Here is a 16,709-nt window from a genome sequence, read left to right on the forward strand (position 1 = left end):
TGGGAAGCGGTTTCGTACTCTAAAAGCCAAAACAGAGAGGATGAGAAGAAGCTTTTTCCCACAAGCTATTCGAGTTCTCAACGAACATAGCATTTAAGACTAATTTACACAACGTCAGACTTTATATATATATATATATATATATATATATATATATATATGTGTGGACATAATGTATGTGTATACTGTTTTTATGTGTATATGTATAGATTAGTACTTGTATATTTATTATTACCACATCTGTATAGCATTATGTAGCATCTGCACTGCTGTCTAATGTTTATATACTTTTTAAATACATTCTATTTCTGTATAATATATTTTAATATTTTTTTTTAATATATTTTTTAACTATTCTGTAGTTTTGTAATCAGTGTGGCGGAGCAGTCACAAAAGCATTTCACTGCCAGTTGTACTGTGTATGACCAGGTATGTGACAAATAAACCTTGATTTGATTTGATTTGATTCAAAATGTAAAGGAGCCCACCCACCACTTTAATCATACTCTGGATCTTGTCCTAACATATGGCATAGAAACTGAAGACTTAACAGTATTCCCTAAAAGCCCCCTCCTGTCTGATCATTTCTTAGTAACATTTACATTTAATTTAATGGACTACACAGCTGTGGGAAATAAGTTTTATTACAGTAGAAGTCTTTGTGAAAGTGCTGTAACTAAGTTTAAGGATCTAATTCCTTCATTATTATGCTCTTCAGTGCCAACACAGTTCAGAGCAGCTACCTAAACTCTGCTCCCAGTGAGGTCGGTTATCTCGTCAAAAGTTTTACATCCTCACTGCGTATAACTTTGGATACTGTGGCTCCTCTGAAAAGGAAAGCTTCAAATCAGAAGTGCCTGACTCCATGGTATAATTCACAAACGCACAGCTTAAAGCAGATAACCCGAAAGCTGGAGAGGGAATGGCGTCTCACTAAATTAGAAGATGCTCATTTAGCCTGGAAAAAGAGTTTGTTGCTCTATAAAAAAGCCCTCCGTAAAGCTAGGACATCTTACTATTCATCATTAATTGAAGAAAATAAGAACAACCCCAGGTTTGTTTTCAGCACTGTAGCCAGGCTGACAAAGAGTCAGAGCTCTGTAGAGCCGAGTATTCCTTTCACTTTAACTAGTAGTGACTTCATGGATTTTTTTACAAATAAAATTTTAGACATTAGAGAAAAAATTATTCATAACCATCTCAAAGATTTATCTTCATATTCGGCTGCTTTCAGCACTGCTGGTATTTGTTTAGACTCTTTCGCTCCAATTGATCTTTCGGAGTTAAATTCAATAGTCACTTCCTCCAAACCAGCAACATGTTTATTAGATCCCATTCCTACTACACTGTTCAAAGAAGTCTTTCCAATTATTGATGCTTCAATCTTAAAAATGATCAATCTGTCTTTATTAGTTGGCTATGTACCACAGACCTTCAAGGTGGCTGTGATTAAACTGCTACTTAAAAAGCCATCACTGACCCAGCTGTCCTAGCTAATTATAGGCCAATCTCCAACCTTCCTTTTCTCTCAAAGATTCTTGAAAGAGTAGTTGTAAAACAGCTAACTGATCATCTGCAGAGGAACGGTTTATTTGAAGAGCTTCAGTCAGGATTCAGAATTCATCACAGTACAGAAACAGCATTAGTGAAGGTTACAAATGATCTTCTTACAGCCTCTGACAGTGGACTCATCTCTGTTCTTGTCCTGTTGGACCTCAGTGCAGCTTTGATACTGTTGACCATAACATTTTATTACAGAAATTAGAGAATACTATAGGTATTAAAGGTACTGCACTGCAGTGGTTTGAATCATATGACACCCTCTCTATTTTTAAGATTAGGCTTAAAACTTTCCTTTTTGATCAAGCTTATAGTTAGGGCTGGATCAGGTGACCCTGAACCACCCCTTAGTTATGCTGCTATAGGCCTATGCTGCTGGGGGGTTCCCATAATGCACTATTTCTTTTCATTCACCTTATTTACTTTGTTTATACTCCACTCTGAATTTATTGTCTCTGTCTCTGTAATTATTGTAGGGTCTTTACAATATAAAGTGCCTTGAAGTGACGGTTTGTTGTGATTTGGCACTATATAAATAACATTGAATTGAATTCACCTTATTTACTTTGTTTATACTCCACTCTGTATTTAATCATTAATTGTTATTAATCTCTGGCTCTCTTCTACAGCATGTCTGTTTTTCTCTCAGCTCAACCGGTCGCGGCAGATGAGCAGAACCAGGCTCAGGGAGCCTGGTTCTGCTCAGGGAGCCTGGTTCTGCTGGAGGTTTCTTCCTGTTAAAAGGGAGTTTTTCCTTCCCACAGTCGCCAAGTGCTGCTCATAGGGGGTTGTTTTGCTTGTTGGGTTTTCTCTGAATTATTGTAGGGCCTTTACCCACAATACAAAGCTCCTTGAGGCGACTGTTTGTTTTTTTTTTTATTAAGATTTTTTTATTGATTTACAAAACTTAATTTACAAAACAAAACAAAAACAAAAAAAAAACAAAAGGCTGGTGCACAGGACCCCCCCCACCCCCAAACCATACGGTACACACAAGTTAGTGTTGCCATTCCAAAAACATACATCGACTGGGACAATCGGATAATCCTGGAAGTCCAAAAGAAAATACATAAATAACCAACAACAAAAATTCATCCTTTCATATCACACAGAGGCCCTAATTATTTTTAATGAGTCCCAGAAACTGTCCCAATCAATATCTCCACTTTCTTTCATGTTGCTGAGCATGGCCTCATAGGAGGCTGTGTCCGTCATTGATTTAATCCATTCATTTAACTCGGGACACTTTGTAGTCTTCCAATGTCTTAAGATGATCCTACATGCTGTCACAAAACCAACCACGAGGACTGAGAAGACTCCTTTTAAAATGACCGGCAGTCGAGATCTGTCTCCCAATAAACACAGTTCTGGAGTCTGAGGGATCTCAAAGCCCGACCAAGCACTCAAAACCGCCAAAATTTTAGTCCAGAAAGGTGAAACCAAAGAACATTCCCAGAAACAGTGTAGACATGTGCCAACCTCTTTTTTACATTTCCAACACATATTATCTGCCATCAGTTTCATTCTGTGTAGTCTGGTAGGTGTATGATAATATCTATGTAGCACCTTATATTGTGTGCATTTATTTCTGGCCTCTTTCACATATTTACCACTCTCTGATAGGAGATCTAGCCATTTTTTAGCCATTTTTGTGTACTCTATTCTCAAGTCTCTTTGCCATAAAAGTTTAATGTTTGACGATTCACTACTCAAAGTATGATTTAACAATTTATAAAATTGAGAAGTTGTATGTCTGTCATTCTCTACAGTGTCTTTAAATTTTGAAATAACACAGTGTCTTATTTGTAAATATTTCCAAAAGTTAACCCGGCCTTCCAAATCAAAAGTGCAAGTAAGTTCCTCATAGGATATGAATTGTCCATCTTTATACAAATCACCAATGATGCATATGCCACTCAAATGCCACTGCTTCCAGAACACAGGTGTTTTACCAATACATATAGCAGGGTTATTCCAGAGAGATGCATATTTCTCCACCGGACTTCACAAGAATGAATATAAACTGAGTTTGTTGTATCAATCTTTTGAGACAATTTGTGTTTTGGATCAAACGGTGAACAAATATCATTTTCAAAGTTTAACCATTCTTGCCCATGTTCACATTCTTCCCAAAGTTTAACTAATTTAGCCATCTCAAATGACAAATAATAAAGCTTTAAATCTGGAAGTCCTAGTCCACCCTTTTCTGTAGGAACATACAATTTTTCTAGTTTTTATTCTCGGTCGTTTGCCTCCCCACAGAAAATGTTTAGTTAAATTTTCATACCTTTTAAAAATATCAAGTGGAATTATAATAGGAAGCATCATTACCACATAGTTAAACTGAGGGGCGGTGATCATTTTTATTATATTAATCTTACCCCATAATGTTAGTTTCATCTTCTCCCACTTTTCAAAATTTGGTTTAATTTTGGACAACACGGGGTTAAAGTTTAGTAAAGGTAATTCTTCAAAATCCCTACTGAGTCGAATCCCTAGATATTTCATCCCTTCAGGTGTCCACTTGAATTAAAAATTTTTTACCATATGTGAATCACAAAAAGAAGATAATGGCATGGCCTCAGACTTAGTCCAATTTATTGTGTACCCTGAAATTTTGGAATAGGACTGTATGGTGTCTAGTAAATGAGGCAATGATGTAAGTGGATGAGTGATAAGTGCTAAAATATCATCCGCATAGAAAAGCAGTTTGTGCTCTTGTTGGCCCCATAATATACCTTTAATGTCCTTATTTATCCTAATGCCCACTGCCAGAGTTTCGATGAAGAGAATAAATAACAAGGGGCTGAGAGAACAACCCTGACCGGTCCCACGTGATAAACTAAAGAAGGATGAGATGATGCCATTAGTTATGACTGCAGCTTTTGGTTCTTTATAAAGTATTTTAACCCACTTAGTAAAAAGTGGTCCAAATCCAAAATTTGAGAGAGCTGAGAAGAGAAAACCCCATTCAACTTTATCAAACGCCTTCTCCGCATCTAAGGAGATGGCAGCTACTGGCTCATCCTTTGACTGGCTCAGCCACATCAAGTGTAACAGTTTTCTAATGTTATCAGAAGAACGGTTTTTCATAAAGCCTGTCTGATTTGGATGTATAATACTGGGGAGGACTTGTTGCAAACGCACTGCCAACACCTTAGTTAATATTTTACAGTCCACATTTAATAAGCTGATTGGCCTGTAGTTTGATGGGTCTGTGCTGTCCCAAGGATCAAGGATATCAGTGCTTTATTAAAAGTAGGAGGAAACTGTCCTCTCTCAAAAATCTCCTGATAAACTTTTTGTAATACTGGGGAAAGAATGTCTATATACTTCTTTGTTGTGATTTGGCACTATATAAATAAAATTGAGCTGAATTGAATTGATTTGAATTCTATGAGCATGCATGTTCACAAGAGTTAACTCACAAAAGTGTGAATGGTTACTTTTAGGAGAATGGAAAAGCAAACAGCAGCCATTAGGGGCTCGACACATGGGGAGCGATGTCGCTCGCTCTCCATTCATTTCCTATGGAGCTTGTGCGATGAGGCGACAATCGCTTGCCCTCCTCCAGCTAAGCGACCGGCGACATTCGTGCATGTGAAATTTCGAGCTCGTACACATAGACGTGCACACGCGACCAGGCGACGCGACACAACAAAGTTGGAAAATGTTCTACTTTTGTCGCTGTCGCGTGGCACTAAACCAATCAGCAAGAGTTTCATTGACTGACCAATGAGCGGAGAGTATGCTACACGCTGCAGTCTGCAACCACTTTCAGCACGAAGGAAAGCATCGTTTTAGCTGTGTTTGACTTTCCTATATTATATGACACTTCACACAGTGATTATCGAGTTACACATAAAAGGCAGCCGTATGGGAACGTGTTGGTGCAAGACTAACGTTAAACAGACGGATAGAGAGGACTTTTGTGCTAATATAGGATGAAACCGAGGTTGTCTTTTTCTTTTGTAGCGGAGACTTAACAGCAAGATTTCTGTCAGTTCCAATAAAATCTTCAGACTCCTCATCTTTATTGCCGTGTCTGACACGGACTGCTTTGAAAATGTCTAAATCCCTCCAGTTTCATAACCAATCACATTTCTTGGAGACGAGTGACGTAAGAGCGCGATTCGCAAAGCTGCCGTCGCTATCGCGTCCCGTGTGTTCGGTTTCACCCCAGTGGCGATGCGACCCATTCATCGCTGTCGTTTGTCGCTCCCCGTGTGTCGAGCCCATTACTTTCAACTGGGCTGCAATGGAGCACAGAGGTGATGAAATGCCTTGGGGTTTTTCTTGGCAGTGATAGTTTCCAGTGGAAAAACTGGGAGGGTGTAGTAGAGAAAATTAGTGCATGATTGTCAAGGTGGACATGGGTCAAGCCACAGTTGTCTTACAGGGGGAGATGTCTGGTTGCAAATAATCTGGCTGCCTCAATGCTGTGGCATTGCTTCATGGTTGTTGGGCCTCCACATACACTGGTGCAGAAAATACAGAAGAGACTGCTAACTTTTTGGGGGGAGGTTACCACTGGATCAAATCTGCAGTACCACAACCCACTTATTTAGTCTAGGTTACCTGGTTTGGCTACCATGCAAAGAGTCCTAGCAACAAGTGGCCTGACAAAGCTAGCCAGGTTAAGATTGGGAGGGCAGTGGAAAACTGTTGCCACGCTCGACCAAGAAACTGGTTTCAGGTGATTGCATATCCTGTGGAAGCTGGTGAAGGAAGTGGTGGCTACCCTTCCTAGTTTATTTTGACAAGTATTAACTGTGGGTTCTGTGGAAATTCATCCAGTGGTTTGGATTGCTTTTCTGCCACTGTCCATCAGTGCTGTAGCAGAGGAAAAAGGAAATGCAGGGCCCTTCTATCTTTCAGAACACCAGAGATAACAGACCTTCCTAAAGTTTAGAAGAAATACTTGTATGCTGTAAATGTGGAAGTTCTCAACAGATCTTTATTATTTGGTGTTCCAGAGTCAAGGTGGTTTGGTGTTTTTGCACCAGGTTGCACCTAGAGGCAGCTGGAGGTCCTTGTACAAACCTCCCATGGAGAAAGGCAGTGCAGATCTTGAGTGGAGGGCAGTGCATATGGTGACCCTGAACCATCCCTTAGATATGCTATTATAGGCCTAGGCTGCTGGGGGGGTTCCCATAATGCACTGTTTCTTTTCATTCACCTTACTTACTCTGTTTATACTTCACTTTGTATTTAATCCTTAGTTATTATTAATCTCTGGGTCTCTTCTACAGCATGTCTTTTGTTCTGTCTCTCTACCCTCAGCCACAACTGGTCACGACAGATGACTCCCCCTCCCTGAGCCTGGATCTGCTGGAGGTTTCTTCCTGTTAAAAGGGAGTTTTTCCTTCCCACTGTTGCCAAATACTTGCTCAGTTGGGGTGTCAGTGGGGTCAGTTGGGGTTGTGAATATGTGCAGTAATGTTTTTCTTTGTATGACTGTAAATAAGGAATTGATTCATTAAAAGATTTGTTTAAGGTCAAAGGTCTCTGTTAGGTTCGGACCACCGTTGAATAAAGAAAGACACAGAAACCCATAGTTGATCCTTTTACCTGCAGGGAGAGTCTCAGTCAGCTCACACCCGTGTGCGTGTCTGAAAGAGAGTCTGACTTCCTTCTTCCTGCCGGCTCTTTTATTTTAGCGTCACGTGAGTGTGTGGGGGTGTGTGTATGTGTGTGTGACGTCAGGAAACAGGCGTTACCTGCTTTCCTCACCTGGAGGGTCCGGGTGTGCGTGAGCATGTTTTGTGCTTACAATCTGATGGTCATGTGCATGTTTATGATGAACACATTGTGATACATAGAAAAACAGTTAAACGTTTATCTATTCTAACATTTCCTCCCTGTTTATCATGAACATAGCACATACAATCCTGAATGAGGTTGAGGCGAAAAACCTGTCGTGCGGCTGTCTATCCTTCTTTTGACCCAAAGTTACACTCTCTATTCTTTCAAGACAGGAAAACTCCTCAACGGCCCCGCCGCTCATGGCAGCCACTGCTAGTCAGTCTCACTCGGGGAAGCGCCTACATACGTTTGCAAAATTTAAACATTAGTTTGAAAACCAGGTTACATCCACCCCCATCACTTGGTCTCCCATTTTCAATGGGGGTTTCATATTTGGTCTTCTGTTTCACCCTCCTGCCCACCCTGCACAAGGGTACACTGATAGAAAGCTGAAAGGAAAACATTCGTCATCATTTTCCTTAAACATGGAACAATACAACTGAAAAATAAACAAAACAGTAACAGAATGACCCCTGGTGGCCCTAAGACTTTCAGCAGAGCTTGCCACCAAGCTCCAGTAGTCAGCCAAGAGAGCCAGTCCTGACTCCCTCCAGGTGTCTGCCGTTCCACATAGTTCAGTTCAGTTCAATTTTATTTATATAGCGCCAAATCACAACAACAGTCACCTCAAGGCGCTTTGTATTGTGGGTAAAGACGCTACAATAATACAGAGAAAACCCAACAGTCTAAACGACCCCCTATGAGCAGCACTTGGTGACAGTGGGAAGGAAAAACTCCCTTTAACAGGAAGAAACCTCCAGCAGAACCAGGCTCAGGGAGGGGGGGTCATCTGCTGAGGGGGGGCTGAGGGGAGAGAGACAGGACAAAAGACACACTGTGGAAGAGAGACAGAGACAATGTATGTATAATGTAAATAGAATTGGTCCTAGCACAGAACCCTGTGGAACTCCATAATTAACCTTAGTGTGTGAAGAAGACTCCCCATTTACATGAACAAACTGGAGTCTTGTCATGGCCGGGGAGGAAACGGACGAGGAATGGCAAGCACGCAGGACTCCGGAGACTGGCATAACTAAAGGCATTTATTTATGTAAGGAAAAACAACTACAAACAGCTTAGAAGGGAGACGAAGGGCAGCCACAACGAGCACAGTAACACACGGCACACAACGTCAACGACGCGACAAAGAACAAATGAAAACTGAGGGCTTAAATACACAATGGGTAATCAGGGCAAGAGGAAACAACAGGGCACAGCAGGTGAGGCAAATGAAACTAATAACACAGGGGGAAGCAAAACTAGACACAAAGCACAGGGGAATCACACTGGCAAACTAAAACAGGAAGTGATAAACCAAGGAACACGCAGATGAGTCACAACACTGGGAACAAGACATCAAACATACTGGGAGGCCAAACTCAGGAAAAAACTATAAACACAAAATGCTGGGCAAACGGCCCAGGACATGACAAGTCTATTAGATAAATATGATTCAAACCACTGCAGTGCAGTACCTTTAATACCTATAGTATGCTCTAATCTCTGTAATAAAATGTTATGGTCAACAGTATCAAAGCTGCACTGAGGTCCAACAAGACAAGAACAGAGATGAGTCCACTGTCAGAGGCTGTAAGAAGATCATTGGTAACCTTCACTAATGCTGTTTCTGTACTGTGATGAATTCTGAAACCTGACTGAAACTCTTCAAATAAACTGTTCCTCTGCAGATGATCAGTTAGCTGTTCTACAACTACTCTTTCAAGGATCTTTGAGAGAAAAGGAAGGTTGGAGATTGGCCTATAATTAGCTAAGACAGCTGGGTCAGTGATGGCTTTTTTTTAATAATTTTTTTATTTATGCATTTTAAAACCACAATGGTTAGCTCAATGCTAATACAACAGAACAATTAGTGGGGTATTAATATGCAATGGAATCTGGGTTGTCCATCAAGGTAGTTGAGTGAGTGGTGAAAAAAGTCCATTTCTTCCATCGTTTTTCAAATTGGTCCGCTTTCAGTCTCAGATTGAATGTCATTTTTTCCATCTCGTAGATTTCCTCCATAATGTCCCTCCATTGATTCTGTTTCGGGGTATCACTGCTCAGCCAGTTCCTTGTTATCGTTTTTTTTGCATGCCAGTATCATCACTCTAATCTCATTATCAGGTAACAAACCTAGATATAAAATCTGGGGTTGATTAGGAATCTTATATCTGAGAATCTGTTCAAATGTCATAACTCTAGAGTCCCAAAATGGGCGAACTTTTACACATGTCCAGAAAACATGAGAGTGGTTGGCACCGATTTGACCACAGAGCCTCCAACATTGTTGTGGGGTTTTAAGATATTTGCTTTTAATTTGAGGTGTGATAAAAAACCTTGACAGATTTTTCCAGCCAAATTCTCTCCAGTTCCTGGAGCTAGTGGAGGTGTGCTGTAGTAGGCAAATCGAGTGCCAGTCATCCTCTGACAATACAATGTTTAATTCTGATTCCCACTTTTGTTTTATATCCAAAGAGTCTCCGTTTTGTTTTTGGAGACCAGTGATGGCTTTTTAAGTAGCGGTTTAATTACAGCCACCTTGAAGGCCTGTGGTACATACACATCATCTGTGTAGCAGCCATAAAAACAGCTGGCCTAATTCTCTAAATACTAATTAAAGGTGTTTCGGTGCCTCTTTTATAACCTATTTTAGAATAGGATATACAGGACTATCCTTCACGAAAGGAAAAGATCAAATCTCTGTTCTCAAAAACAATCAACATAACTGACAAATGATACAAATCACTGTCTAAGTTGCTGCTGGGGTTCATGTGGGAGATAAAAATGGCAGAGCAACCCACATGTTTTTAAGGAGTAGAGATGCACAGCGACGGTAAAGATTCAGCTGTACTCAGTCCAGAAACAACAATCTGCCACTGAGGGCATTAAACCTATACAAGCACCTGAAAACACAACATGATAACATCATTTCTACACAATCTATGATGCTAACACAAAGTTAGCAGACCCCTAGACCAAGAGGGATGCTGATGTGGACCCTAGCCAAACAGATAAAGCTTGATTGGGGTTGAGGGAGGGAGGAAGGAAGGAAGGAATTTAAGAAATAAAATGTGATCAAACAGCTTATAGAATCATACCTTTTTCTAACTGTACTCATTCCTACAGTAGATTCACTGTCAGCACAACGTTTCTCTGTGACGTGCTCCATGGGCTGTTTTTCACTGACTTTGCTGTAAAACTGCTACTAAAAGAAAAATCTTCTTTATGTTCTCCTTATTAAAAAAGGCATTTATGCAAATATGTAAAAGAAAGTTTGGTGTTATATTGTTAACTGGCATTTACAACGGGGATGTTAAGGAATAATACAAATGTTATATAACAAGTAGTGTAACAAATAAGTAAATATTACTTCAGTACCACATACTGCTGCAGGGTGTATACTCCTCCTTGCGGGGCGGCCAGCAAGTCCAAAACCACTCTGTTCTGCATCACCATTGCACGAAAGGCGCTCAACTCTTGTGTTGCAGTCGCGATGGTCATCAATGCGTCCAGGGTGCAGATCCAGTTCCACGTGGTCATTGCATGTGAATGAGCCATCCCTATTTAGTGGGGGATTCAGTTGTTTTCTTCACAGGTTTGAGACGAAGGTGGCCTAGGGCTCACCCCCCCCCCTTTGTACCCCAACTTCCGTCCCCTACTCACCGTTGGTTGGCTCAATCCTTTTGCAATGGCTGAGGTGTATCCACGTGGATCTCTCTGCTATTTTGACTGCAGCTGGCGTGGTCAATAGTACTTTGTAGGGTCCATCCCACCGGGGTTGTTTCCAGCACTTCTTAATCACTCTGACCAGGACCCAGTCTCTCACCACCACCGGATGTTCCTGTGGAGAAGCAGAAGAGCCTTCCGGCAGTTTATTTGTATCAACAACATTTTTGCTTTGGAACAACTTTATCATCCAATCACTCAAGTCTGTCTCTTCCTCTGCTTGTTGTTATTCTGTGTACACCGGGAGTCTAAAAGGTTGGCCAAACAATGCCTCATAGGGGGTTATCCCTGTATTGTTGGGGGTCACATGCATGTATGTTTTTACTAAGTCTATGCATTCTACCCAGGGCCTTCCCGTTTCTGCCATACATTTCCTTAGTCTATTTTTTACTGTGCCATTCGTTCTTTCAACGAGTCCTGCGCTCTTGCGGATGATAAGAACAGTGATTTTTTTAGCTGTACCCCTAGGTTTTGCGACTAAGCAATACTTATAGGTCTTACTCACTATCCCCCCCCTGTTGATACATGTGTTAAACCATGTATCAATATGGCTGCTGTTTTGAATAGTGACCTAGGAAGTTGTTCCACTTCAATTTTAGGAGCTTGCTGCTGCATATCATGCAGCACTTTGGGTCACAAGGGTTCCACAATTGTTGTGTAATTGTTGAGGTGCCATATTTACCACTTGCGGCCAGCTTTGCTGCTTTGTCAGCGTAGTTGTTTCCCAATACTATCAAGTCTGTGCCTGTTTTGTGTGCCGCACATTTACAAATGGCCAGGGCTGATGGTAGTTTTATGGCCGTTAATAGGTTTTTTAAACAGTTCAGCATGTTTTACTGGCTTCCCTGTAGAGGTCAGCATTCCCCTTCTCGCCCACTGTGCTGCAAACGAACGTACGGCAGAAAAGGCATACTGGCTGTCAGTGTAAATCGTGACTTCTTTACCTGCATAATGCTTGCATGCTTCGGTTAATGCGATTAACTCGGCTGCTTGAGCAGAGAGGTGTGAGGGCAGTTTCACAGCTTTGATTATGGTGGTATTGGTGACTATAGCGTAGCCCGTGTCTGTTTTGCTTCTATCATTTTTCCGGCTTGAGCCATCCACAAACACAATGTGGCCTTTCGCCAGTGGTTCTTCTTGGGTTAGGGTGGGTTAGGCTGCACATACTGCTTGCACGCAATGTGGTAATGCTCATGAGACTGCATCTAGGCGTTTGGAGTAATAAGCGATTGGCCTCAATTTATCTCCAAAAGACTGTAACAGAGCTGAGGTCATAAACCCATCCTTGCAATCTACAGTCTGGACAAAATCTTTTTTGTAATTTGGAAGAGGCAGCACCAGGCCTGTTACCAGTGCTTCTTTTACTCTTGTGAAAGCCTCTCCAGCGTCTGTTGTCCATTGTATGACATCTGTCATTGCCATGGGGTTGTCGTATATTAGGAAGAGCAATGGTTGCGTGAGTTGGGCATAATTAGGGATCCATGCTCTGCAATAATTACACAGGCCTAAGAAGGCCATCATTTGCTTCTTGGTTTGTGGCTTAGGTGTTTGTGCTAGTGCTGTTTGTGTGTGTTAGATGCCAGTAATGAGTGTGTGTGCTATCTCACTTCCCTTCTCTGCTGATCAAGCAACTTGCCCTCATCTGACTTGTCCGAAGTCCTCCTCTCCGATCAGTGTGACACAGTCTGGTTAGTCTGCATTCCATTCACCAGTTGTGGACATCCAGTTCACCAATGACCCGTCAGGCTGCAGTTGTAACATCTGTCATCTCGATGTACCTGGGAAAAAAAAAATCACCCGTCTTCTTCCACATCCTCGGCCTCTCCCTCGGGAGCAGTGTTGAGGGCTCTGGATCTCGTGTTTACCAACGATCATTCTGGTCTGGACAATGTGTGATCGGAGGGCAGGAGTCCAGATCTGGGTCAGAGATTTTCAGCGCTTATAAATTTGCCTGCAAAAAAGGCATAGAGAGATGAGGTATCACAAGTAACAACAAATGGAGGTGGCCCCAAAACCGCCACTCCATTAATTAGGGCATCAGCTGTTCTGCCACTCAAAACTCCGCTAAGATCGCGCTCTACGCAGAGTTCTTTAACTATTAATTTTCTACTCCTGCGTTCCCATCTCCATTTTTTCCTAGTGAGACGTCTCTCACAGGTTCTTCTACATGTAAGAAAACAGAGGAAAAAGGACATGTTCAAGGAGGCCTGATCACCTTAGGTTAAACAACACAATTTGTCTTTAACCTCTTTTACATGCGACTCAGTCTGCGTGCCACCCATTTGCCGATGGGTGTTACCCTTTTAAGCAGACTTCCAATGTCTATTCAGCTCTGACAGTGACAGATGCAATTTTTGATTTACCTTTTAAATCAAACTTTTTCCCATTTTAAATCATTTGGAATCTTTCTCACTCGATATGTGTTATGGCCGTGCCTCTAAGGCAGGGTCCTTGAATCCAGGCAGCTATCCAGCAAAGGGTGAAAATTCGAGTTCCTCCGTAATTTGCAAATGCAGGACGACTGAAGCATTTTTTTCTTCAGCTGGCCAGTGACTCGTCACTTCTTTGTGGAAGAACTTACTGGATCCTACCAACAATCACCAAAATTGTTATGGAAATTTATCAAATGAGAGAGACAAGATTCCTGTCGCCCCATCGGTTCGGACCACCGTTGAATAAACCGTTGAATAAAGAAAGACACAGAAACCCATAGTTGATCCTTTTACCTGCAGGGAGAGTCTCAGTCAGCTCACACCCGTGTGCGTGTCTGAAAGAGAGTCTGACTTCCTTCTTCCTGCCGGCTCTTTTATTTTAGCGTTACGTGAGTGTGTGGGGGTGTGTGTATGTGTGTGTGACGTCAGGAAACAGGCGTTACCTGCTTTCCTCACCTGGAGGGTCCGGGTGTGCGTGAGCATGTTTTGTGCTTACAATCTGATGGTCATGTGCATGTTTATGATGAACACATTGTGATACACATACAGTTAAATGTTTATCTATTCTAACAGTCTCCCCTGTCTCTCTCTCTCTCCCTCTCTCGCCTGTCTCTCTCAGATTTGCCCGGCTCTGAATCATGCTGCTGTCGTTCATGTAAACTCAATGTTGGAGACAATCCCAGTGAGGGCAGAAGTTGATCAGTTTATTGGGATTGATTATTCACTGACTGATGATCCTGTGGTGACATCCCATGGCCTTGACATGCATTTCAGGGTCAGACTGACCACCCGAGATTACCTAATGTAGTTTTATAGTGGACTTAAACTAATAGTGTCTGTTGTGTTTGTAGGGGATGTTCTTTGACCTTTCAAACCAGAAATCCTCGTTGGTGAATTACGCTGTGGAACCTATCATCAAAGAGTACGACCGAATGGTTTACCTGGCACTGTCCGAGTTCTTCTTTGACAGTGGTTTGTTCTCCTACTACACAGCTGGAGTCTTCCAGATGGACATTGTCAATGAGAAGGTTAACCACAGAAATTTAAACAAAACATTCAGATTTAGAACCAGAATATGTCCTAAACCAAAACATCCAAAACCAGGACAGAATTCACCAATTTCCTGTTTGTTTCTTGTACCTGTTCAGATGCCCAAAGATCTGGAGATGTTGTTGAGAACCACCTACTTTGGACTCATCATGATGCTGGTGAGCACAGTGCAGACACAACAAAAACATAACTGAAACACAATAGAAACAAAATAGAAACAGAACAGAGATGGAATACAAAGAAAGTAGAGACTCCGTAGAAACCACTGGTCAAAATACAGTGAAGAAGCAGAGGTGGGAGAAACATTAAGATCATTCACTAAAGTAAAAATACTGATGGAGGAATATAAAATATTTCATTATAATTAACAGTACTGCAGAAAAATCCTTTTTTGTGTTTATGGTTGAGGATTTCTACATGACTGTAAGACACTGACAACATCATCATGTGTTGTAATAAAAATTAAAATAGAAAATTTTGAATAAAAAAAAATTAATCTGTAACAAACTCAAAACCTCAACTGAAAATAAAATCTAAATAACTGTGAACAAATAAGAACCTGAAGACCACAGTCTGACTGCAGTGTGCAGGTTTGTTATCATCACACTTTGTGAAGTTTGACTCTCAGTGTGTAACCCCTGATGTTCTCCACATTCTCTCTGTGCACTCGGGGTAGAACCCAGCACTGGTGGATGCTCCACTTTCTTTGCAGCTTGCTGTGAACTCGCCACCAAAAACCTCCATCAAGACGTCCGGAGCCACAGTTGTCATGACCGCCATTGTCAACGTGATGGTGCTGCCTCCAGGTCAGCCTCCGGTCCAGCTGAGCAGCATGACCATGGTAAAAACACACAGTTAATCTAAAAACAATAAGCTCCTACAGCTAAATGGCATGTTTCAATTCTTTATTTTCTAACACAAAACCTTTAAATGCTTGAGATGAGATAATATTTTATTAGTCCCACAGCTGGGAAATTTTGTGTGTTACAGCAGCAAAGAAAGAGCATCAGAATAAATAGAAAAAATGACAAAATTAAAAATAATTTAAAAAGAGTGCAATAGCAAAAATGATAATACAAATAAAATAATTGTTATATTTGAATGGGTATGATTTTATGGGATTAATAGAAATGTTTGTAAATGTGATATTTTATATTTTCAGTGTGGAACTTCTTTACAGGCCAGTTCTGACAGATAAACATCCTGTAACCTGAAGCTACTCAGACGTTCACAAAACTTTGTTTTATCACCAAAGAACAAATATGTTATATTCATCCATTTTCTTCTGCTTTTCCGTGACTGGGTTGCGGGGCCAGGAGACTAAGCAGAGAAATCCAGACCTCCCTTTCCCCAGGCACCTCATCCAGCTTATCCATGGGAACACAGAGGCATTCCCAGGCCAGCCAAAAGATATAATCTCCCAGGAGAGATGCCTGAACCACCTCAACTGGTTCCTTTCAGTGTGGAATAGTAGTGGCTCTACTCTGAGCCCCTCTCAAATGACTGCACTCCATCAGAAAGTCTTTTTCCATGGCCTTCCTGAACTCCTTCCATACCCAAGTTTTGTCTTTAGTCATCTCCTGAGCTGCATTTCGATTGGCCTCCCAATACCCATTAGCTGTCTCCGAAGTCCCACAGGCTAGCCAGTCCTGATAGGACTCCTTCAGCTTGATGGCTCCCTTCACCTCTGGTGACCACCATCTGGTTCAGGGATTACCACCATGATAGGTACCAACCACCTTGCAGCCACAGCTCTGTACAGCAGTCTCAACAATGGAGGAGCAGCACATGGTCCATTCAGACTCAATGTCCTCAGCCTCCCTTGGAATGCTGTTGAAGTTCTGCCGGAGGTGGGAGTTGAAGAGCTCATGGACTGGGGCCTCTGCTAGGTGTTCCCAGCACACCCTCATTATATGTTTAGGTGCACCAGGTCTGTCCAAAATTCCCTCTGGCCACCTGATCCAACTCACCACCAGGTGGTGATTAGTTGACAGCTCAGCTCCTCTCTTCACCTGGGTGTCCAGAACATACGGCCACAGAGCTGATGATATAATTACAAAATCGATCATTGACCTGTGACCTAGGTTGTCCTTATGGATACCCTTATTTTCAAACATAATGTTCTTTATGGAAAAA

The 16,709-nt window shown here is 41.7% G+C and overlaps 1 protein-coding gene across 2 annotated transcripts in view; it reads left to right on the plus strand.

Moving 5' to 3' along the window:
• Positions 1-16,709, plus strand: part of pltp (phospholipid transfer protein) — a 45,845-nt gene that overhangs the window by 24,268 nt on the left and 4,868 nt on the right. For both annotated transcript variants that reach the window (XM_030728547.1, XM_030728548.1), the window contains 4 exons: positions 14,143-14,298; positions 14,375-14,551; positions 14,672-14,731; positions 15,250-15,414. In XM_030728547.1, coding sequence (XP_030584407.1) covers positions 14,143-14,298; positions 14,375-14,551; positions 14,672-14,731; positions 15,250-15,414 — 558 coding nt within the window. The remainder of the gene's footprint in view (positions 1-14,142; positions 14,299-14,374; positions 14,552-14,671; positions 14,732-15,249; positions 15,415-16,709) is intronic.

This window comes from Archocentrus centrarchus, chromosome 5, assembly GCF_007364275.1.
Source record: "Archocentrus centrarchus isolate MPI-CPG fArcCen1 chromosome 5, fArcCen1, whole genome shotgun sequence".
In the NCBI taxonomy this organism is placed as follows: domain Eukaryota; kingdom Metazoa; phylum Chordata; class Actinopteri; order Cichliformes; family Cichlidae; genus Archocentrus; species Archocentrus centrarchus.